Source organism: Hippocampus guttulatus, chromosome 1 (assembly GCF_054856545.1).
Source record: "Hippocampus guttulatus isolate MCC_2025c chromosome 1, RoL_Hgut_1.0, whole genome shotgun sequence".
NCBI classification, from domain to species: domain Eukaryota; kingdom Metazoa; phylum Chordata; class Actinopteri; order Syngnathiformes; family Syngnathidae; genus Hippocampus; species Hippocampus guttulatus.
Window position 1 is genome coordinate 8,071,913 of NC_141261.1, and position 22,548 is coordinate 8,094,460.

The following is a 22,548-nucleotide window of genomic DNA, read 5'->3' on the forward strand; positions in this document are numbered from 1 at the left end:
GTTTCTAAGAACCCCCGAAAATAAATTCTACAAAGAGACACGCCTACGAAGCTCAGTTCAAACTCCAAGCCATCGGTTATGCTTTTGGCATGCGTGCCCATCTCACAGCAGCGGTGAAAAACCAAGTCAAGCAAATGAACTCTGAGCTTGCCGTTATTCCCGGAGGCTTGACTAAAGAACTCCAACCGCTGGACATCGGCATCAACCGGGCGTTCAAAGTAAAGTTGCGAACGTCATGGGAACAATGAATGATCAATGGCAAACACAACTTTACAAAGAGTGAGAGGCAGCGCCGGGCGAGTTACGCCACAATTTGCGAATGGATTGTGGCTGCTTGGACGAACGTGTCTGCTTGCACTGTTGTTCGAGTTTTTGGCAAAGCCGGCATCTTTTCTGTGGAGCCACATGGCAACGAGAGTGACTGACAACGAGAGGGAACACGGCGTTTTTGATGGATTACCGGTACTTGCACAATTGTTCAATTCTGATTCAGAGGATGAGGACTTTGATGGATTTCTGGGTGATGATTGATCGAAAAACATGAGTACATTGTACGATGGCTAAATAAAATACAACGGAACTCAGTTTTCCGTTGCCTTTTTAAAAACGTGTTTTTAGCTTGTATCTGTATGTCTTGGCATGCTACCGTATGCTACAAGCTAACGTGTTTTTAGCGTGCGCGCATGCATGCCGTATGTTTAAGCTGGCGTATGTTTTACCACTTTAAAATTGCGCCCAATAATACAGTGCGTTTTGTCTATGTGTAAAATACAGAAATAGCACCCATTAATGAGACTGCGCCCAACCATACGGTGCGCCGAATGGTCGTGAAAATACGGTATGTGGAGTTATATGTGAGGTTCACAAATCGTCGTTTTGGAGACTTTTTTTTTTAATGTGGGTCAAATATGGCTCATGAAAGATGTGGCTTAGTTGAGGTTGAATTCAGGCTGATATCAGGAACCTGTTCTGGCCTAGCGTCGGGCCGGAGTAGGGCCAGATATGGTTTTACAATGCGGCTCAGATCTGGGCCGAATGCGGCCTACATCATGGATGCCAGACGTGGGCCACTGCAGGACCATCATTCATAGAGGTATGTGGGCCGAGTGTACTGCCGTGTCTGCCCCAGAGCTGGGCCAGACCAATTTTGCTGACTGGGTATGTTGTTGTTTGTGTTTTTATCATATGCAATTGAATAAGTAGACCATTTCAGAACTCGAAATTTGTGACTCTCTCAATGCATAATGGGACTCATACTTTTCTGATCAGCGAGTCCCTGGGACTCGTTGCCGGTAAACTGTAAAATTACCACTGCAGAGATTACCGCTTTTTCTGCACTCAGTGATTGACTTCTATGCAAAGTCATTTCTCAACTTGTCTTCCGTGCCATGTCATGCCTGTTGAGTGTTGATTTACTTCATATTAAGAAACGACTGCACTAAAACATTAATTCATAAATGTATATCATATGCTTTTATTTTTGTTTTTCTCAGTATAAATAACACGTACCCTGACTGTTCTACTCTTTGAATAAAAACACTTGATTCAAACGTTAGGGAGTGCAAGGGGTTATGACGGAGGGGTGTTGCAAATCATGAAGACCTGCCAAGTGGTATGATAGCATTGTTTTAGACATGTCCTCGGCTAGGCCTCAGCTTCATAATCAGTCCTTGGTCCTTGGCCTTGGCCTCTGAGGCAAGTCCTTGGTCCTTGGCCTTGGCCTCGGAAAATTTCTCAAGTCCTTGGCCTTGGCCTTGCCTCGGAAAATTTTCCAAGTCCTTGGCCTTGGCCTCGGAGTCAAGTCCTTGGCCTTGGCCTCGGGTTGCCGGTCCTTGGACACAACACTGGAGTGTATACTTGTTGAACTATCCATTTTTTGAACCGTTTTATCCTCACAAGGGTTGCGGGGGTGCTGGAGCCTATCCCAGCTGTCTTCAAGCAGTAGGCGGGGGACACCCTGAACCGGTTGCCAGCCAATCACACGGCCCACAGAGACGAACAACCATCCGCGCTCACACTCACACCGAAGGACAATTTTGAGTGTTCAATCAGCCTGCCGTGCATGGTTTTGGAATGCGGGAGGAAACCGGAGTACCCGGAGAAAACCCACGCATGCCTGGGGAGAACATGCAAACTCCACACAGGGAGGCCGGAGCTGGAATTGAACCCGGTATCTCTGCACTGTGAGGTCGACGCGCTAACCACTGGACCACCGGGCCGCCCCTTGTTGAACTATTATTATATCTTTGTTCCAGTTTTGCTGCATTTATACTTTTATTTTTTTTTTGGGACATTTTTGATTTTTTTCCAAAGTAAATGATGTGCCTCGCCTCAGTTGGGAAACACGGCCTTACTTTGCTATTGTAACTTCCATTTGAAAACCCCCCCAAACCTTACTTGAACCCATCGTAGACACGCAGAAGGTAGAGAAGGAAAAAGACAATGACGAAGAGAATCACCACAAGAGACAAAGGCGCCATTTCTTTATGATTTATTTCACCCGTGCGGTGAATAGAAAAATAGGATGAAGACAAAACCTTTAAAGGGACCATTTGAATCAATTGCTTGCGTGGATTGAAAAAAAAAGTATTAAGAGCTCTGTGCCTTTCTTTGCCCTGCAACCAAAAGTAAAAGTATCTTTGGAATCTGCCTCAGGGGTTAATTATAATACATATAATTTGCTTTATTTACTAAGTCCTATAAATACTTTGTCCTCGTTTATATGCTACAGTAGCATTCGGGATTGGAGCGCCTTTTAATATTAGTTTAAAAAAAAGTCCAACAAAAAGGAGAGGAAAATATATGAACAAAAGTACCACAAAAGTCCAGCGAGTCACATTATTTCTTTCTTTTTTTTCTTTTCTCTTTTTTTTTTTTTTTTAAGTCAAGAAAACTTTTTTGTTCTTTTCGTGCATCTACATTTAGCAAAAAATTGAAAGTACCACGTATGCAACCTTCAGGATATTTTCATTTCAAGCATGACTCTGTACAATTTTGCATGATTCGTCATTCTTCTTCTCATTATTATTATTTCAAACTCTCCCAACAGTAGTCAACACAAGTGTCCAAACGGTGTGAGCTATTGTTTCCAGCAACACGCGTGTTGTTGTACCAAGACTATTCGGACCACACTGAAAAGAAAAACAAAAGAAGAAATCAAAGGAAAAGATACAGACCTGCCATATATTTTGCAGAAGGAAATATTATTATCTATTTGATCAAATACAGGTTCATGTGTATTTCTTGGCATTTTTCTTCTTGGAATAGGCAGATCTTTTTTTTCTTTTTTAAATTTGGATTTAAGTCATATAATGTTTGAATTTATTGCTTCTCATTACTTAATTGAAAAGTTTGGTGTTATTTGGACGATTCTCGTAACTTCAATGTCATAACAGTTGACTTCTTGCTTGTTATTCTTGTGACATTTGACCTTCGTAATAATCTATTATTGGTCATGATAACTTTTTTCTTGTAATCCATCCATCCGTTTTTGATCATTTTTATCCCGCTCAAGGTCAACGGGGATCTGGAACGACTCTGGGGTCGACTACACCCAGGGCTACTCTTTCTCGTCCATTTTTTTTCCTTGCAATATGAAAAGGACCCAAATTCAGAGCGACCTCTCATAAATATAGGGTTTTATTTATGTATTTTTTTGCGAATGACGAATTGTGATTTGTGAGTCCTGTCAGTGCGGTCCGAATACAGTCCTTTCTCAATACCATCGAGTGCTTCATGTTGAGGCACTCGCATTATTCCCCACTCTCTCTTTCTCTCTGTCTGACAGCCTTCATGCAAACAGAAGCAGAAACATGGTTTCAATTCCACTCATCCGGTCATCTTTGGTATCGGGACAGTGGAATGCATAGTTGCTGTGAAAAGACGGAGCTCGTTTTAGCGTGGCGCCGCTCCAGCCTCGGAGATGACGAGGACGAGGACGACAGCTTCCCCAAAGCCGGAGGAGGAGGACGGGGAGAGGGGAGATGAGTCTTATTCCTGGATTGTGCGGGGCTTGCAGTGGACAGGTACAGAAAAGAAGGTGGAAAAAGAAATCCAGCACAGGAAGGAAGGAAAGAAGAGACAAAGGAAGGACAGACGGCTTTCCGCTGGCGTTGGCTTGTCTGACTTGCAAGAATGTGGCGTTCGTGGCCTCTTTTTGGCATGCTGTCTGTGACCAGCTGTCTCTTTTTTTTTGCGCCTCGTGCGTCTCCCGAGCCACTTTCTTTGGATTCGGCTCAGACACAACCACGGGCCAGGAACTCAGTCCGTGTCGTCCTCCACGTTGCCTTTTTTCCCCCCCCCTGTCCCGTCCATTTCTGTTTTAAGGCCTGGAAGTTCAAGCGAACCCTGTGAGGAGGGAGCCCTTATCTTCCCACCGCCGTGGAGCCATTGGTCTTCTCCTGCTTGGGTGAGGAGCAGCCCGGGGTGGGCCCACCGAAAGGAGAAGGGCTTCCGCTTGTGGAGGCGGGTCTCTGGAGGAGGGAGAGGGGCAAGGAGGGGGTGTCGGCGGGCACCCCCGGGGCCTCCCCGTCCCGCTCCGAAGGGCGCAGGGCGGCCGACGGCGGGAACGGGAAGGCCAGCGGGAATCCAGTCATGTAGAAAAGTCTGCCGATGCGCCGCGCCACCTGAGCCGATGAGAGGAGGAAACAGGGCTCAGCAATGGCAGAGACATGCTGCTTACACTTTGAGTTCAGACACAAAGAGAGAGAGAGAAAGAGAAGGCTTGTTTTTCAGGGCAGGCTACATGTGGGGAATCTACGCTACGCTGGCTGACTTTCTCGGGTCTACTGTCTGGCACACAAGGACACACGCACAGCTGCAGTGTGTGTACCTGCGAGCGAATCCTGAGGGCAGGGCCCAACTTTAGTGCCATGATGCCAAGCAGGTGCTCCTCAGTGAGCAGAGCTAATGTCTCCCCATCAATGACCTGTTCCCGGAAAACCTGGCGGAGACACAGCCGCTTCAGCCGCAGACACGCACGCAAGCGCACGACCCACTCACACACTCGCGCTACTCACGACCAACATCGCAAATTTATTCCTTTTTTTTTTTCCGTGCCTGCTGTTTATTATCACTGTCATTCCAAAAGATTAACATGGCTATTTTAACCTCAAAATCAAAATCTTCATGTTGTTTTGGGATCTCGTGTCTTAAACCAAACGTACTATTCAGCACCTCAAAAATGCGGCAAATTCAATAGGACAATTTTAAGTTCTTTGCAACCTACAAAATGTCTTGAAACACTGCTGTGCATAATAATTTGGAACAGTATTTTTTCACAAAAAAACTTTTATTTTTGAAGAAAATACTGTCATCATTGGGCGGTGTGCTTGGAAAACATTCAAATCATTCTCTTCCAGTCGATGACTTCAAAATTATGCTGAGTGCCATTTGCAGAGACTTTATGAAAATTGGAGAAAAACATCCTTTGCAAAATAATTTGGAACACGATGTAGTGTGCTTCCTTCACCACCGGGGGCAGTATAATACAATGACGGGCACAAACGAAGAAGAGTTTCACATTTAAGTGACTCGGTAAGCCACAGTAATACTTTGCATTCCTAATTTTTCACGGAGGATAAATAATATCTCTAAACATTGTCTTTCTCTACACGCACTTGTGTCGAGGGGCATCTTGCGTCATGCGTTAAGCTTTAAGCTCGCAGACATTCAAAGTGATGCGGTTGTTTTAAACACACAACATGTGATTCTCTTCCTTTTATTTTAGTTTGACAGTAACCTTCAACCACGATTGTCAATCATCAGCTTGAAACTTGTTTTCTGAAGAATATTTCACGATGTGCCAAACTGCTTCTTGTTGTCAAGTTGGGTTACCACATAGCTTCGGCCCAAAATGCCACAAGATGCGGGCAACGGCCCGTCAAAATAGGAAAGTACTACGAGTGGTGTCAACAAAAAATGTTGGAGTGATTCATCTTGACCGTTTGCCTTGATGGAGATCTGCATGCGCATACGGCACTTGTCCTGAGTTCTCGGTCCATCAACTTTAGACTCAATTTAAGTAAACTAATTAATTTTAGAACTACAGTGGGACCTCTACTTACGAAATTAATATGTTCTGGATGAATTTACTGAACTAGCAAATTTTGTAAGTCGAGACGCGTTTTCCATGTAAATGCCCTAATCTGTTCCAAGCCACCCCAAATTTCAGACATAAATGTTTTCTAAAGCATAAAAATGCATCAAAATATGAAACAAACGCACGTTACAATGAGATTATTGCACAATAAATGAGAGTTGTGCATAATGGAAAAAACGAACAACAGAGTAAAGAATAAAAATGATGGTCATTTAACTTTTAACTACGTCCCTGTCATTTTTTGCCCTCTTTAGCTTATGTTCTCTCTCAGAAGCGGTTTTTGCCTGGCATTTTGTAAAGAACTGATCCAAGGACGTTTGCTTTTGTCGGCTTTTAACAATCCTTCGAAAATGTCCCTCAGCATCGTGAGCGATCGCTCGACTGCTGAACACTTTTTCTGGATGATTCACATTTACGTAAAACTATCGGAAAACCTCATGGATCCGAGGGGCGAATGACGAGGACGCTGCATAGACACGTCTCTATCTATTTATCTATCTACACACAGACACACACACACACAAAAACACACTACACAAAAAATGAAGAGGTCTCCAAAAAAAACCCCAAAAACATTCACATACAAAAGTGTACACATAGGGTTTGTGCACACACACACATGCGCACGCAGGCCCGCAAGCGCGCACACACACACACACCCCAAGCGCACACTTCTCAATCAAGTTGACTCATTGTACAAAACGACCATAAGGAGACGCGATGGTGATGACTGCACACTTCTATGGTTATTGGTCAGCCTGCCCCTGGCCTCCATTTGTCCTCCTTTCTCTCTCTCGCTTTCTCTCCTCCCGTCTTGTTGTCCTCACGGTCTCACCTGAGCGTATTCAGCACATCCTGCCAGGCTGCTTATGAAGCCGCACACGTCCTCCACGCTCCACTTGCTTAAGTCCTCCACGGGGTTCGCTGGAACCGAGTCCTCCCCGTCCATGAAAAGACCTCCCACAGAGCCTGAAAGCAGCAGCGGTGGGGGGGGGGGGAGACAAATCAATTAAAACACAAAAAGGCTGAGGACCTTTCTGTTTCTTCACATTTGTTGCAGATTCATCGAATGAAAGTCACAGGAACGACACATGAACAGTGCTGCCTTGACTTACGAGCAGCAAACCGACTCGTTTTGTGCATTTTTCACTAAAATCAACTCATTAAAAATTTTATATTCGTGAAGTACTATGTTTGTTCCGCAAAAAAAATTGCGAGGCCAACTACTTTGTACTATAGAGCAGTATAACTCCAGGTGTAATGACAAATATGCGATATCTACCTTTTTGTGGTTAATGGCGATATCACAACTTAAAAATACAGTCAGCCCTTACATTTTCACCGTTTGGCTGATACGGATTCACTTATTTACAGATATTTTTTGTTCAGTATTTTTGGGAGGAGGGATGGATTTCGTTTCCTGCGGAAATCAGAAATTGAATGTTTATCTCTGTTTTTGAAGAATATTTTGGTTTCGGAATTCTTTTTTCAAACAATAATTTTTTTTTCTTTCAAATCAAGGGGCCACTTAGAGTGCAGTCGGTGCGACATGTGGCCCGCGAGCCGCCCGTTCTTCATCCCTGTTGTATGTGAACAAATCCCCGCGTGGCCCTGGTGGTGGCGTGCTCTGTGTTAGGGTCAAAGGCAGGCACCCAAACAGGCAGCCAGATACGCACAAGTTGTGACGCTAATGGTTTTCACATGCTGCCTTTTTTTTGCCTCTTATATGTGTGTGTGTGTGTGTGTGTGCGTGTGTGTGTGTGTGTGTGCGTGTGTGCGTGTGTGTGTGTGGGTGCGTGTGTGAGCTACTCACCCATGTGAAAGTAAGGATTGATGTATGGGAATCCAAAAGGCAACGACTGTCCTTGAAGAGCGGGCAGAGGTGGCACAAATCCAGGTGGAAGCTGGAGCTTGACATCGGACTTCCCCAGCGCCGAGGTGAATAAGTGGCGACTGGGCGAGTTGGTGCCAGCTGAACTACAAGACGCGTTGAGCCGGCCCGAGCATTCTTGACTCTCCTTGGCGCTGTTGCACGGCCCCTTGCCGTCTCTTTCTCGACTGTCCTTGTGTTTACTCCTCGATTTGGCAGCGGGGCCTTCCCGCCTCTCGTCGCATGTTTCCGTTTCGCTGCCCGAGTCCTTCATGTCCTCGTCGTCTCCCTCGCTTCCTCTCTCCTCTCTTCTTCTTTTGCGATGGCCAGCGCGAAGCTCAGGCTGAGGGCCACGGTGGAGGGCCTTCTTGGAATCAGCGTCGGAACCGGTCGTGAAGCTCTGGGCTTGGGCTTCTTTGTGGGTGGACGACGTCTTGGGCTGCTCCTGCTGGTCGGCGCTTAGGAGGGGCGCCGTGGCCCCGTGTCGAAGCACCAGCATGGCATTGGAGCGGCGGACCAGTTCCTCTCGGAGAGGATGACCCTCTGGGATGTCTTGGAGGCTCCGCAGGGCCGGGTGGTCCAAGGGCAGGCTGGCGGGGAGGGCGGCCAGCGGGTCAGAGCTCAGCAATTGCTGCTGCTGTCGCTGGTGGAGGCTCTCCAACTCCTTCTGTCTCAAAAGCTCGGCTGACATCTCAAGTCTGTCGCAGGCAAACACACACGCGATCCCGTCGAGTCAGATGTCAGCAATTTACAAGGAGAAATGACCATCTGAATCTAAAATCCAACACACGCACACACAACTTTTACCAATATCGCACATACACACCTTGCGAGATTCTGCTTCCTCAGCATTTCCTGCTGCCGCACAAAGATTTCGGCTTGAGCCGGTTGCAGGAAACCATAGCCTGGTGTTGAAAAGGGAGAAAAAAAAATGCTTTCAACAGTTCAGGGTTCATATTTTTCAACATCAAGTAGCTACGGTGAATGATATACTTGCATCATATATACCGACTCTCAAAGAGTTGGATTAAAAAAAAAAAAAAAATCAGCCTTTACAAACACAGCTTCACGAGGGTCAGTACGTGAGAAAAAAGCTGCCAATATGAGGCAGTGCAGGTATACCCAACAAACTACAGTCTAACCGTCCTAATGAAAATACCGTCCAAAGTAGTCATCATGTTCTCACTTCACATAAAAAGTTTTGCTTTGTATCGTGTTTTCTCATTTCAATTTTGTTTTGGTGCTCATTCGTTGCATATAACAATGAAACCATTCGCGCGCTATTCATCTTCATATAGCGTACGATACCCGCTTTTTTTCCCTGGATTATTCTTATAATATGACAATGAGCGGACGAGACATCATGTAGTCAAAGTAGCCTGCGCCTCTTTACGCAAGGTGACTTTCATCCTCCGCTTATCTCGACAGACAGCGCGTGTCACCAAAGTTTACTGCTGAGGATGGAGAGTTTTATTGTGGAGCGGTGAGCCTAATTTTACAAATGTATGCTTGTTAAGATTCTGTAAATATTACTTCAATGTATTATCTTGGCATTGCGCAAAAACGACAACAACAACCAAAAAAAATCCTTGAGTTGATCGCGTTGACTTGATTCAGACATGTACATCGGTTGCACATGATTGAAATGCGTTCCGTTAACTTGTACCGCTTGAATATTTTGGAGAAGAAGAAAGTGAAGTATTATATTGATTTATTTATCATTTCGGAGAGTGTGGCAATCGATATATGCTGCTGCTTTTTGTTCAGACAGCACAGGTTTGATTTCCAGGCCAGTTTTCCAAATAGACAGCCACTGCAGGTCGGAAGCTGGATGTAAAAAAATAAAATAAAAATCATCCAAGTGACTCACTCACGGCAACAAGCAGCTTCAACGTTTATTTGAATACGGTGAGGGCTTGAATCTCAGCGAACCGATTGGAAATTGGAACAAATCGAAGGTTGGCCAGCGTTGTTGTGTGTGTGCGTGACCTTCGATGTTCCTCTGTGTATCAACGACCACACGCTGGGAACCAACGCAAACATTAGCATGCTGACAAAGGTGTTAAACTGTCAAATGCTGACTCACCAGGGGCCTGGCAGAGAGCTGAGGGCAAGCCGAGGAAAGGAGCCCGCAAGTGAGGTCCGAGCGCGATGTGAGGGGCCGTTGAAGGGGAAAGGAGGGGCGGAGGTTGGGACAGTTCTCTGCGGAGGCGAATATGAAAAGAAAATAAAAAAAAATAAATAAACATTCGAATTTAAAGCCCCCTGCGTTCATTCCGACAACCGTGTTATTGTTTGTCCTCCCGTCGCCACGCGCCTCAGCCATTCTGTGTGCGTGCTGCCACATCGATGCGTACGGTGTATTTTTATCAGCCGTGTTCCAGAGGCCCCGACGTCGCCCCAGTGCCTCATCAGTCTTGTCAGGCTGCACCAAGCACCGCTGGCCATTGCTGTACCCTCCACTGCCGCCTCACGCACACACACACGCACACGCACGCACACATTGGAGCCCCACACATAATGAGAGCTGAATGCACAATGCCGGTGTGTCATGCTCTGACAGCTGGGGCGGCCCCTGCATCTTGACCGGGGCCACGGGCTGAAGGACCTTCTAATTAACACTCATCCCGCCTCCATTCACCCCGTCACCCCCCCCCCCCCCCTTCCCTCCCCCTTTTTTGATGCCCCCATTCCCTCCCTCCCACTTTCCAAGCCAGCATTGATGCTGCTAAAAAGATGGCGCGTCCTGCAACCTCAACTTTTGAAAAGGCCTCTCCATTATCTCCCTCGTCCTTTGTCCTCGTCAAGGGGGGAAAGGCGCCTCTCACCTTTCTCCCACTCAGTGTCTCCCCCCTCTCTCTCTCTCTCTCTCTCCATTTTTTAAAAGCAAACCATCTCTTTTTGTTCTCAATGTCCTCTATGAAAAATGGGTGTTGTTTGTGCCCTTCTTTTTGCCCTCTCTTCCCTGCCCTCCTCATCACTCACCATTTCGTCAAGGTACGCTCCCCCTCATTCATTTTCCCAGTTATTTGTAAATCCTCACAGTTGGAAGGGTTTTTTTTTTCTTTTTAAGATGAGAGAATAATGAGGCACCTTGACCTTGTGGCTGTGTCAAAATGTGCCTTGGCGCTCGACGGCTGCTAGTTGGTAAAAAATTACTCCTGTCTCCATTGGAGCCTTTCAGCTAGGACTGCAGCAAACAACTATTTAGTCGACTAGTCAACGATTGTCGATCATGCGTAAATCACAACATATTGCATCACCAAGCAGCTGCTCCAATATAACCATCATTAGCTTAAAGCTTAAATTCTTCGACGTATGTGCAAATTAAAAATAAAGACAATTCAGATGAAAGTACTTTAAACTCTTTATTAAAAATTTGCAGGTCGTATTAGCACTCCTGACATGCCGATAAATTATGGTGCAATTTAAGATCAAGATGTAGTTGGCAGCCATTTGCGAGAGCTTTTGTCTTTTGCTTTGTCATATTGTGTTTGTTGTCTTTCGTGAGGCCCCGTTGTGGACCGTTTTCAGTGTTTTGGCCACAACATTCGTCGAAGAACAAGAAAGTGCGCTTGATGATTCCGCCTTGTCGGCATCACGCGTCTACTAGCATTGATTCTGATTGGGAGGAATGTCGGAGTTAATTGACTGTTGCCCCTTGACAGCCCCGGTGCGCTTGTGTTTTTTGCGCCTGTAATGGGCGGCATTTTTCACAGCCCCATTTTGTTTAGCGGAGATGAGGGCGTTGTTGGACAGCGTGTGCTGGCGCGGTTGCATAGATGGCTTGTGGAGCCGATGAGGAGAGAGGAGCTGGGCGTGGAGAGCGGATGCGTATTTGCACCTGAGAGTCGGCGCTTGGAATTGAAGCGGATTTGCATGGGACAGGAGAAACGAACCAATCTCTTTTTTTTTTCGATGGACGATGGATTGTATTAAATTGACCTTAACATTTTGTACTTGTATATTTCACTCTTCTCAAGCAATAAGCATTTTTTGACGATAGAAGAACGTGAAATCAGATGAGTTGAACTAGGAAAAGGCACTGTGCTAAAGAAAACTAAACACTACTGTACTCTTTTTATAACACAAAATGTGTTTTTGTGTATTAGTATGTAACATTTAAAAGTATCAAATTAATCTCCCAAATCAAAATGAGGTCATAATCCTGAAAGATTACGGATGGCCCAGATTACCACGACTCTACGCATGCATCACAGACAAGCATAAAGCCAACAATGGGATACGAGGCAGTTTGGACAGGAAAAACAAAACTTCAAAATTAATTATGACGACGTCGACTATTAGATTAGCCATCGTCCTGACTGGTCGACTAAACTTGGTAGTCCTACTTTGAAACTCTGTAAATAGCTAGCTCACTGTTGCCTTTCTGCTCGCACGCCAGTCAGCCGCGTGTGAGCCTGTCGCCACACACAGGCACACATGGGAAGGGAGCTGAGGAAAACAAAGTGGAAACCAACGACGGGACGCGTGCAACCGCAAATATTGTTTTGTAACCATGTTCAAATTAGCTAGCGCCTGCTTGTCTCTCGCTTGGCTTAGCGGCGAGGGAGCGGAACAGCTTGGAGGGAACACTCGCATGCAGGGACAAGGGGATGTGATAGTTGTGATTTATTGGTGTGTGTGTGTGTGTGTGTGTCGGGGAGGGGGTGAAAAGCATTCATCGATCGCCTTTGCCGCTGAAATGTTAATGCTAATCGTATAACCGCTCTCTCCGGCGGCGCCTTGCACTCCTGTGGCAGCGCCAATTAATCTTGGGTGAGGGCTGTGGCGCGTGACCCCGGGCCGCGGGCTGGGGGCCCCACTCGCCGCTTCTTATGTAATTACACCGCCCAGTGTGTAATCACCTGGTTTAATCCCTCAGGGCAAGCAATTAGCCTCGCGACGCGCTGCTCCACGAGGCCACGCCGCGGCTCACGCAAAAACCGCCAAAAACCCCCACCCGCGGTCTGCTCCCCGCACGCCAAACTGCCTCAACCGCCGCCTCTCAGATGTTCCCTTTTCTTCCTTCCGTCGCTTTGCGCCGCCCACCGTTGCCTAGCGTTAGGCCACAGATGAATAACGGTCAATTAAAGCTGCATGACTGGGGCTGCCAGGCGTCTGCGCCACCATAATTAGGCCTAATCACGGAGAGCGAGGGAGAGAAGGCGGGAAAGGAGTGCGCCTGACACTCCCCTCCGCTCCCTCCCGCCGTCTCTCATTCTTTCTCTCACGCTTTTTTTAGAACGCAATTTGGACGGACGAGTGGCGTGCCTTGGTCTGTTTTCTCTTTAGCCTTCCGATGCATTCCTATTGCACAAATGCAATGTGGACTCTTAGTAACGCAAAGCTCCATGCTTGGCCTGTGTGTGTGTGTGTGTGTGTGTGTGTGTGTGTGTGTGTCTCACTGTGCCGCCAGTGAGGCCAAGGGCTTCTGGGAAATTCACTCGTGTGTGACGACCTGTCAGAGTGGCGACAGCGTTCCTGTCCTGAAGCAGCCCAGGCGAGGTGTGTGCGTACGTGTGGCTTGTGAGAATGCGCACGCGCGTGCACGTGCGTGTGTGTGTGTGGGTGTGTGTGTGTGACAGGACTGCCCTTAATGACGGGAGCGTGGGGGGATTAGGAGCGCCGCGCAGCCGCCTTCGGCTCCTTCTCCGCAGGAACACATTTACACAGGAAGCTCATTAAAATGGATGAAGCTCCCTCCTCGCTCGCCTGCCCTCCCTCCATTCCCTTATCTCACATTCTCTCCATCGCCTCACTCCCTATCTTGCTTCATCTCGCTCTCTCTCTCTCTCTCTCTCTCTCTCTCTCTCTCTCTCTCTCTCTCTCTCTCCGTCACATCGTCCTCTCGCCTTCTCCGCTTTTTCGTTTTTTTGCTCTTGCTTCCCTCTTTTCATCCCCATTTTAAACCCCCATGTTTTCTACTTCCTTCCACTCTTTATTTTTCTCCATCCCGCCTATTTGCCTGGCAGATGCTCGGCGAGCTTAGCGCCATTTAAGGCCAGACAAATGGAGCGCCAGCCTCTAAGCCCATTGAGCGGCCCTAATGATTTGTTTTTAACAATGGGCCCTAATGGGCCCAAGATAATCAATGATGAGGGGTCGAAGGAAAGGTGAGCCATACAGAGAGTTAGGGAGGGAATTTGCCGCCTCGACTCGCTTCCTCAGCCACGGCTTTTCATTTCACCAATTATCTCTATTTGAATTCTCTCTTCACTTTGCACTCATTCCACTTTGAGGTCGCTCTAGAATTTGGTTCCTGTTCTTTCTTTGTGCTGGTTTAACACAGTCCGGCCCTTTACAACTCACATGCACCATGGCGAAAAGTATGGGAACGAAACACCCATGTTCCACTCGACTTGAATTAATTCTGCTTCTGGACTATAGAAGAGTAAGGTTTGGTTCACTGTCATGACTTGAAGTCATTGCTTTGTTCAGAGAGGGCTTGATGTCATCACTTTTTAGTTGTCATTTTACGTCGATTTGAATGAACTGGCCAGTGATGTAAATGTCCTTCGAAACTGTATCCCTCCAATAAAAGGCGATTCGATACGTATCTCAATATACTTGACAGTAAAACGATTCAATTTGGTTCGATTTTTTTTTCTTTCATTCATTCATTTTCCATTCATTCATTCATTGCCTAGTGCCCGAAGACAGCTGGGATAAGCCCAGCTGTCTTCGGGCACTAGGCAGGGGACACCCCAAACCGGTTGCCAACCAATCACAGGGCACACAGATACAAACAACCATTCGCACTCACACTCACACCTTGGAGACAATTTAGAGTGTTCAATAAGCCTGCCATGCATGTTTTTGGAATGTGGGAGGTATATATATATTGATAAATTGATATATTGTCTGTGTGTGTGAGGGGGGGGGGGTCCGTGGGAGTGTATATCATCACTGTCCTATGAAAAACATATACAGTATGTGCAATTTTTAGAATTTTTATGTTAATGGGATGTCCAAAATGTAATGATAGATAGATAGATAGATAGATAGATAGATAGATAGATAGATAGATAGATAGATAGATAGATAGATAGATAGATAGATAGATAGATAGATAGATAGATAGATAGATAGATAGATAGATAGATAGATAGATAGATAGATAGATAGATAGATAGATAGATAGATAGATAGATAGTAGCTGTGGGTTCTACAATCATTTTGTGAAGTGGCCTTAATGTCGAAATGGGATGCAGTACTTGAGGACAGGTGTAATTATGCTCCTAAGTAAATAAAGGGTTTGTATTGTACACTTACTGATACACTTTCTGTTCCCCCCCCCTCTCATTCTGACAAAAGTTACAATTAATGCCAAGTGCTCTTGAGCCAATTTTCTCTTTTAACCCGCTCCATTATACTCCATCCAAAAGTGTGTAGCTTATAAAAAGGGTTAAAGAGGAGGCAGGTGGGAGGTTTTTGGGTTTGGGGGTGAGGCCTGTTTAACCCTTCCTGGCCCTGTATGGCTAATTACGCTGCTCTTTATACACTAGCGGCGCATAGCCGCGGCTCGCTGACCACATTTGCAGTGCACTATGGGCCACACGCGCACAGGCGTGCAGGCACAAATTATATTCATACAAACAAAGCCAAATTCAATCCGCATATATGGCGTACACAACGCTTGAAAATGGAGCACACGCGCACACTCACACACACACACGCACACACACACTCACACACCCCAACACCGCACTGGGAGGCAGGCTCCGCTTCCTGCTGATATCCCCGCCCCTTCCCCTCACTCCCCTGCTCTCGCACAAACACCCCCCCCCTTCTCTTCCTCCCTCCCTCGCTCCCCGCTGCCGCACCGTCGGCCCATTATCGATCCCCCCGCCTCTCCCCGCGCCACATAAATAATCGACAAGCAATTATCCGCCCACTCCCGCTGCCCCCGGCTTTGTTTGGGAGGCACAGGGGCCAGCACTGGGGGCATAGAGGCATAGAGGGAGGGAGTACGAGCCGGGTACGCAGCCGTGCGTCTCCGCAGTTGTAGGCAAGAGGTTATTTGGACACACACACGCGCACACACATAGACGATAGTAACCAACCAACCCACTTCGATGCGTTTTCGTATTTTCTTTCCTCCCGTTTCCTTACATCAACTGTAATGGTCACTTGCGTGGCGGACGTTAGTGTCAGGCTTTATTAATGAGTCACGCTCGCACTGCAAACAAACTCGGGGCCCGCAAGTGTTTGCAACAGATTTGTCACCTTTCTGTGTAATGTGCATCCCGGTGCTGCGGTAGGCCCTGCTTGCGTCTCTGGCTGGATGATGAGGAGCTGCCTCCCGTGGGCAGGTGAGCTTCTAAGGCCGCCGGATTCCTCACCGCCGCAGCCAACGCTTCCTGCTGAGCGCGCAGCACGTCTGAGTAAAGAACAAAGATGGAAAACAGGGGAACGGGGAGAAAGGAGTGTGACGGAAGAATGATAGTTGAAGCAAAGACAGGAAATGAGGAGAGGAGAGAAGGGAAGGTATAAATTTAGCATCCGGCGGCTAATTTCAATGCAGACAGGCAGAAAATCCTTATAAACATCTACTTAACACGCATGTTGAGTGGGCTGTGCATTGCTCTGTTTGTGACACAAAAGGAAAGAGGTATATGCCAGATGACACAAATGAAGGGCCACGTTTCGATTCGCCAACTATACTTTGCTGATTTTTCATTTATTAGCCAGACTAAACATCATGCAGTGCTGTGAAATAGTATCCCCCCCTTTGTTAAATCACAAAGTTACTGTTGACTAACGATAGTTTCTGGAAAGCAGAATTCAATTTCACAGGCAACACCCTAGCGCCACATTTGTTGAATCAAACCATCACATAAATAAATAGAATCTATCAGACAAAGTGAAGTAGGCTACACGAGCTGAAGAAACACAAACGCATCACGCCACGATCAGAAAGTAATTCAAGAAGAAATTTGAAAAAAATCGTTATTGGAATCTATCAGTCCGGAAAAGGTTACAAAGGCATTTCCAAGACTCCGGGGCTTCAGCAAACCACTGTTAGAAGCATTATCCACAAATGGATAAAACTGGTAACAGTGGCAAAGATTCCCGGGAGTGGTCAACCAGCTAAAACCAATCCATGCGTGCGATGACGACTCATCCAGGAGGTTGGAAAAGAACTTAGAAAGACACCCAAAGAACTTCAGAGCTCACTGGCTTCTGTTCAGGTCAGTGTTCACAACTCTACCATAAGAGAGACACTGGCCAAAAATGGCATCCATGAGAGAGTTCCCAGTGCAGATATCCACCATGGCTAAAAACTCCACAGTCGCATCAGCACCAAGTTGTTAACATTTATAGACACACCATGAAAAGTCATACAATATTCACCGAGAAATGGAAACCAAAAATGATGTTTCAATGCTAAATCTGAATTAAATTTGGCATTTGTACCTACAACTGGGTCGACATACTAAGGCTTAGTATGTGCCCCACTTAACATGAAAGTTGTTTGGAGATCGGTTGAGTTGTTTCTGCTTAAATGTTTGGCTGTTGAAGTGCACTTCAACAGCAAACAGGCAAACGACAGAAACAGGTAACACAATTGGCAAGAGCAATTGTTGAGTTTCATATACAAATGAGATTTTTGTTTTACACCACCCGCTGTCGTGATTCACAGACCGAACTTTTGTGTGACTGTTGTTGGACAGGAACCCACATGATTCCCTATGCGCAACCGCAGTGTCTGTGACTGCTGATGATTTGCGGATGGATGGATGCATGGATGGATGGTGTGAGATGAAAGCCCGCTTGTGTGGCTCTCCCTCTCACCTCCACAACCACAACAGTCTTCTCTCGCTGCCTCCTGCCTCGCGCCTCGCGCCAAACCCTGACCTCTGGCGCTCGCTTCGTTCCAGCTGCTTCCTCGTCTTTCCCGCCCCAGCTTTGCTGCTTCCTCTCGCAGACGAGACCTCATCATTATTGGCTAGGCCAGGCCGCACCAGGAGACAAGGCTTCTAATGAGAGAAAAATCCATCCCGTCTCTGTCTCTCTCTCTCCCTATCTCTCTCTCTCTCTCTCTCTCTCTCTCGCTCTCCTTCTCTCTGATCCTCAATCTATCTACCCCCCCCTCATTTTTAATTAGACAGATCCCTCAGGTGCCAGCGGGCCATTTCCGCCGCCTGTATGGGCGTTATGTGTGTTTGTGTGTATCGGGGTGATTTAGGAGCTGCCGTGTGTGTGTGTGTGTGTGTGTGTGTGTGTGTGCGTGTGTGTGTGTGTGTGTGTGTGTATGTGTGCGTGCTGAGCGGGCGCCGGGGTTGGGGGTTGGGTGGGAGGTGAAGCGACAGATATTAATGCGGCCTAGCTCCGGTGTATCGATCTGTTTGCTGCGCCAGGCCACAGGGGACTCGGCTGGCGGCAGACAAGTTTTTGTGTGTGTGTGTGTGTGGGTGTGTCTGTGTGCGCGTGTGTGGGTGTGTGGAGGTGGTAGTGAGGAGATAAGAGAGGGATCAGAGGAAACCTGAGCCCCAGAGCGCAAGCACACCGTTGTGCACGATGCAGGGGTGACACGGTGGAAGCGTTGACCTCTGTGAGTTTCCTGGGGGTAACGCCAAACACCACATCGGCTATTTTGGATAAGCGGCTCAACTAAAGGGATATTATTGTGATTTAGTATTGCATCACAATTGAGGTCGAGGTGTGGGGGTGGGAACCATCAAACGAAGTCAAAAAATATCCAAACTCTTAGAACAGACAATAACCACAACACCAAGAAAAAAGATTCCCGTTACCATGACATAAGGCTGGATATGTTGAAGCACTTTTGTCCAACACTTCAGAGTCATGATGATCAGATGTGATTGCCAGTGGGAATTTGGACATTGGCACAACATATGTGCTCCTTCTGTTAAGCTATGATAAGAGCCATTACTGGTTTTATTTTGGAAGGTTCTGACTTCCTTTTTCATTCCACTGCCATTGGCTTGTGAAAAAAAGACATTGCCTTGGAATTTCCGCGATTGGCGTTGAACATTTGATTCCACCAAGTACCACGAAGCGACGATGTAGACTGCAATGGTAGCTTCTCTTGCTAGCGAGCTGCCAATTGGTTCGCTGTCATATTCTTGGTAAAGGTGCAATAGCACACAGTAGAGCAGACGTCCTCTATGTCCAATCGATCTTGGTTTCAATCCGCACAAAATTCCACACATTTATATCACGGTGTCATTTTGGCCACTGAAACGATCATTGTTGTTAACTCATTCAGTACCAGCCAATTCTGGACCAAGTCTGAAAAGACGTATAAAAACGTCTTTGGGTGTGAATGAGTTAATTGACCTAATCGGGAAATCTTGCTTTGAAGGTTGCCCATACCAAAGTTCAACCAGTATTACATGTACCACTGCATGCAACTGCAATTTTCCCTCCACTAAAAAGGAAACAACACAAATGCTGCAAATCACAAACATTTTTTCCTATGCGAGAGTTATTTTGGGAGTTCCCAGTTCACACCACTGGGTCCATATCGCTTATCCTCCTTTTGTGCCATCCCTGTCTTTCTACTCGCCATCATTCCTGGAGCTGAGCCGAAATCCTTTCAGTTCAGCTCGTGAGAAAGCAGAGGAGTGCCGCGCTGATGCAGCTTGGCCGGCCTTGTGACGGGGTTGGTGGACTGGCAGGTACTGAAAAGCCGACATCCATCCGCTCAGCACAGAATACAGCGGCAAATAGTGAATCCTTTCCCAATGTGGCAAGCTTAGGCAGAAGTAAATATGCAGAGTTTGTCACGCTTCATCATTTTGACTGATTGTGTTTGGAGCAATCACAGGGTGGAGTGGTCAATTTGTCTGGCGTGATGATAAAAAGATGAAGCATATCGTTTCAAATCTCGGTAAACTCAGACACAACAATGACTCACCCATCCATCCCTTCACTTTCAAATGAATCTCTACCCCCCATCCCCCACACTTGTGTTTTCTCGTCTCTCCTCACAAGCTGCTTTCATCAACTGATGGTGCGAAGGAAAACCCTGCTGGCTATTTCAACAAACCAAAGCCCTGCCTCCACCCTCTCAGAAAAAAATACCCAGAGAGAAACCTGCATCTCACAGAAACACCGACGCCAAATCCACACACATGAACAGACTTCCATCTCGCCCCCCTGTTTCACGCACGCTTTCATTTTCTGCGGCCGACACTTCAAACACAAAAAAGCATGCTCTGTGGGGACCGAGGCGATGTATAGAAGAGACGATGGCTGGTAAGGAAGGTGCTTCACTGGGACCCCCGCTGGAGACCAGGTCAGTGTCAAGTGCCTCTCACTGCACAGATTCATTCTTGCCTCCTGTGATACAAAACAGTCACCGCTCTGTCCGAAATCTCAGATGTACCTGCTCCCAAAAAAAATCTCAAATTTTTCTATCGAAAAACTGAGAGGCCAGATAGACAGTTTCATTGAGTATTTACAAAAAGTATTTCAAAAATAAAATAAAATAAAGCAGGCAATCTTTAACCTCCGATGACGTGTGACTGCGTCACCGGAAGTTGTTAGCGCTCAGCAGTCTGCTGTTGCAGCTTGTGATCAGAGTTGTTGCGCTATATCATTATTCTCATTCAGAGTTTGTTTTGTACAATTCACCGAGGGGACGTGCAAAGAATGGGTATCTGGAGGGCGGAGAGAAGCATTTTAAAACGGTACGTGTGAGCCGCGATCGTTAACAGGCTGCCTAAGTGCGTCGCATGTCTTAGTGTCAGGCTATTGCTCATCATGGCATGCGTGTGGACGTGTGTGCGCGGTAATGGGTCGATCGCGGGAGGTTGGTTGATCGAAAAGTAGATCTTCGGTCAAAAAGGTTTGGGCACCCATGATGTAAATAGTCATAGAAGAAGTCTTACAGTGTTTAAGGCTTGGGTTTTCAACTTTTTGGGCGACTAGGAATGCCAGAGCAACCGGTTGTTGGCATCAGCATAGTGTGCGGATTGGGCGGCAGTACGTGCAACGTAATGTGTAAAAATGGAATGGATATGAAAACATAAAATGACAAGGATAACAACTGGAGTGTGGAATCATCCGCCTCATACCAGCAACGCTGCTGGGAAAGTACGTCAGTGACCAATCAGATTGCGCAGTGCTCTGAATTCTGCCTCCTTTAAGACCCCAAGAAGGTAATTCAACCTTTTATAGGCTTCCCCTCCTTAAATTTGCAGCCAGCAATTCAACATCATTGCTAATCAAATAAAAATAAAAGTAGCTCAAACTAGGAGCTTATAGAGAACAGGAAGGGCTTAATCGTACAAGTTTTACCAAAGAAAATGAATAAATAATGGATGCCATGGTTGAACAGCAATGTACACTGCTTTCATTTGTCTTTTTTTTCAGTTCCAGTTCCATTAAGATTGAATCAGTCCATCCAGTCCACCAAAAATAAAATAAATAAAAGATGAAGTGGAGGTGTACAAGGATATTGAGAGATTTAGGTGCCGGGCAACCAGCCAATAAGGGGTTCTGGATCAATGGCGGCGTTGATGCATGCCGCTTGCGGGCGCTGTTAATGACGAAGCGGCGAGGTGGTCAGAAATCAATGTGAATCCCACCTTGACACAGGGTGGGCAATGCCACAATCAGAAATGTCAGGTCGACCTTTCAATGGCGGCGGGAATAATTGCAATGCATCTCTGATGGATATTTTGGTGGGTGCACTTTGTTTATTTTACAAGCCCAAAAATGCAATCGAGTCATACAGACAGTGGACTGACCGTGTCCGGGCAGTCCCATGCTGCTGGCCAGCTGGTAGAGGCGCTGCTGCTGCTCCTCGTAGGATCCGTGCTCGCTGAGTGCTGACATCATGTGCCTGTAGTGCTCCTCGGGGCTCATGTGGCTGTGGCTGCCACCTGCCTCCCCTTCTGGGCTCTGTGCGGTCTCTGAGGGACGAGAGCAACGACCAATTTAGTCGATGAGGACCAAGATCAAACTGCCCTTTTTGCAAATGCTGTCTCAAAACCTAAAAGTCATTAACTGGCAAATAATAAAGAATGAACCTGAACAGCATATACGCGGAGTGTAACGATACATCTATATCGTCGATGTATCAATGTGTCTGCTATGCGATCGTTCGGCACTGGACTAGTTCACATCGATGCTAGCCACACGTGGACACATTTTTAAGTGAAGGGACACAAAATTGGTATATTATATGACAATTACATTGTCCACTTGGAGTCTGAGGTCTGGCTTGGATGGCTCACATTCTTTCTTCTAGTTCATTCTAAAGGGGATTGATAGGGTTACATTCAGGTGCGTCCACACCAACCAAATCCATCGATGCATCTATGGACCTTGGACAAAAAAGGACCCAAACCAAACTGATCGCTCGAAGCCGGAGCATAAAAATGTCCAAAAGCTTTTGTTAAGATGAAGGATCCAAAAGGAGGCATGTAACGCGTCTATGGAGAAGATGCAGCATCTAGCTATTAGTCCCCTGCATTTCATTGCTCCATATGACCTTCCTCCTCCCTCTTTGTGTCAATAGTAAAATGATCTAAGGTAAGATTGGAGGGGTATGTGGAGGTGGTTGGGGAGACAGAGGATGAAAAGGGGGTTATTTTTACCT

General features: G+C 46.6%; 1 protein-coding gene across 2 annotated transcripts in view; it reads right to left on the reverse strand.

The window, feature by feature from the left end:
• Positions 1–2,475: 2,475 nt before the first annotated feature.
• Positions 2,476–22,548, reverse strand: part of samd11 (sterile alpha motif domain containing 11) — a 56,963-nt gene continuing 36,890 nt past the window's right edge. The window contains exons 6-13 of one of the 2 annotated variants that reach the window (XM_086107354.1): positions 21,695–21,859; positions 16,200–16,353; positions 10,057–10,172; positions 8,797–8,875; positions 7,914–8,668; positions 6,936–7,069; positions 4,832–4,942; positions 2,476–4,625 (exon numbers count right to left, since the gene is read on the reverse strand). In XM_086107354.1, the coding sequence (XP_085963480.1) occupies positions 4,365–4,625; positions 4,832–4,942; positions 6,936–7,069; positions 7,914–8,668; positions 8,797–8,875; positions 10,057–10,172; positions 16,200–16,353; positions 21,695–21,859 (1,775 nt within the window). In that variant the 3' untranslated portion in view covers positions 2,476–4,364. The remainder of the gene's footprint in view (positions 4,626–4,831; positions 4,943–6,935; positions 7,070–7,913; positions 8,669–8,796; positions 8,876–10,056; positions 10,173–16,199; positions 16,354–21,694; positions 21,860–22,548) is intronic. The other variant, XM_086107362.1, reaches the window with a different exon arrangement.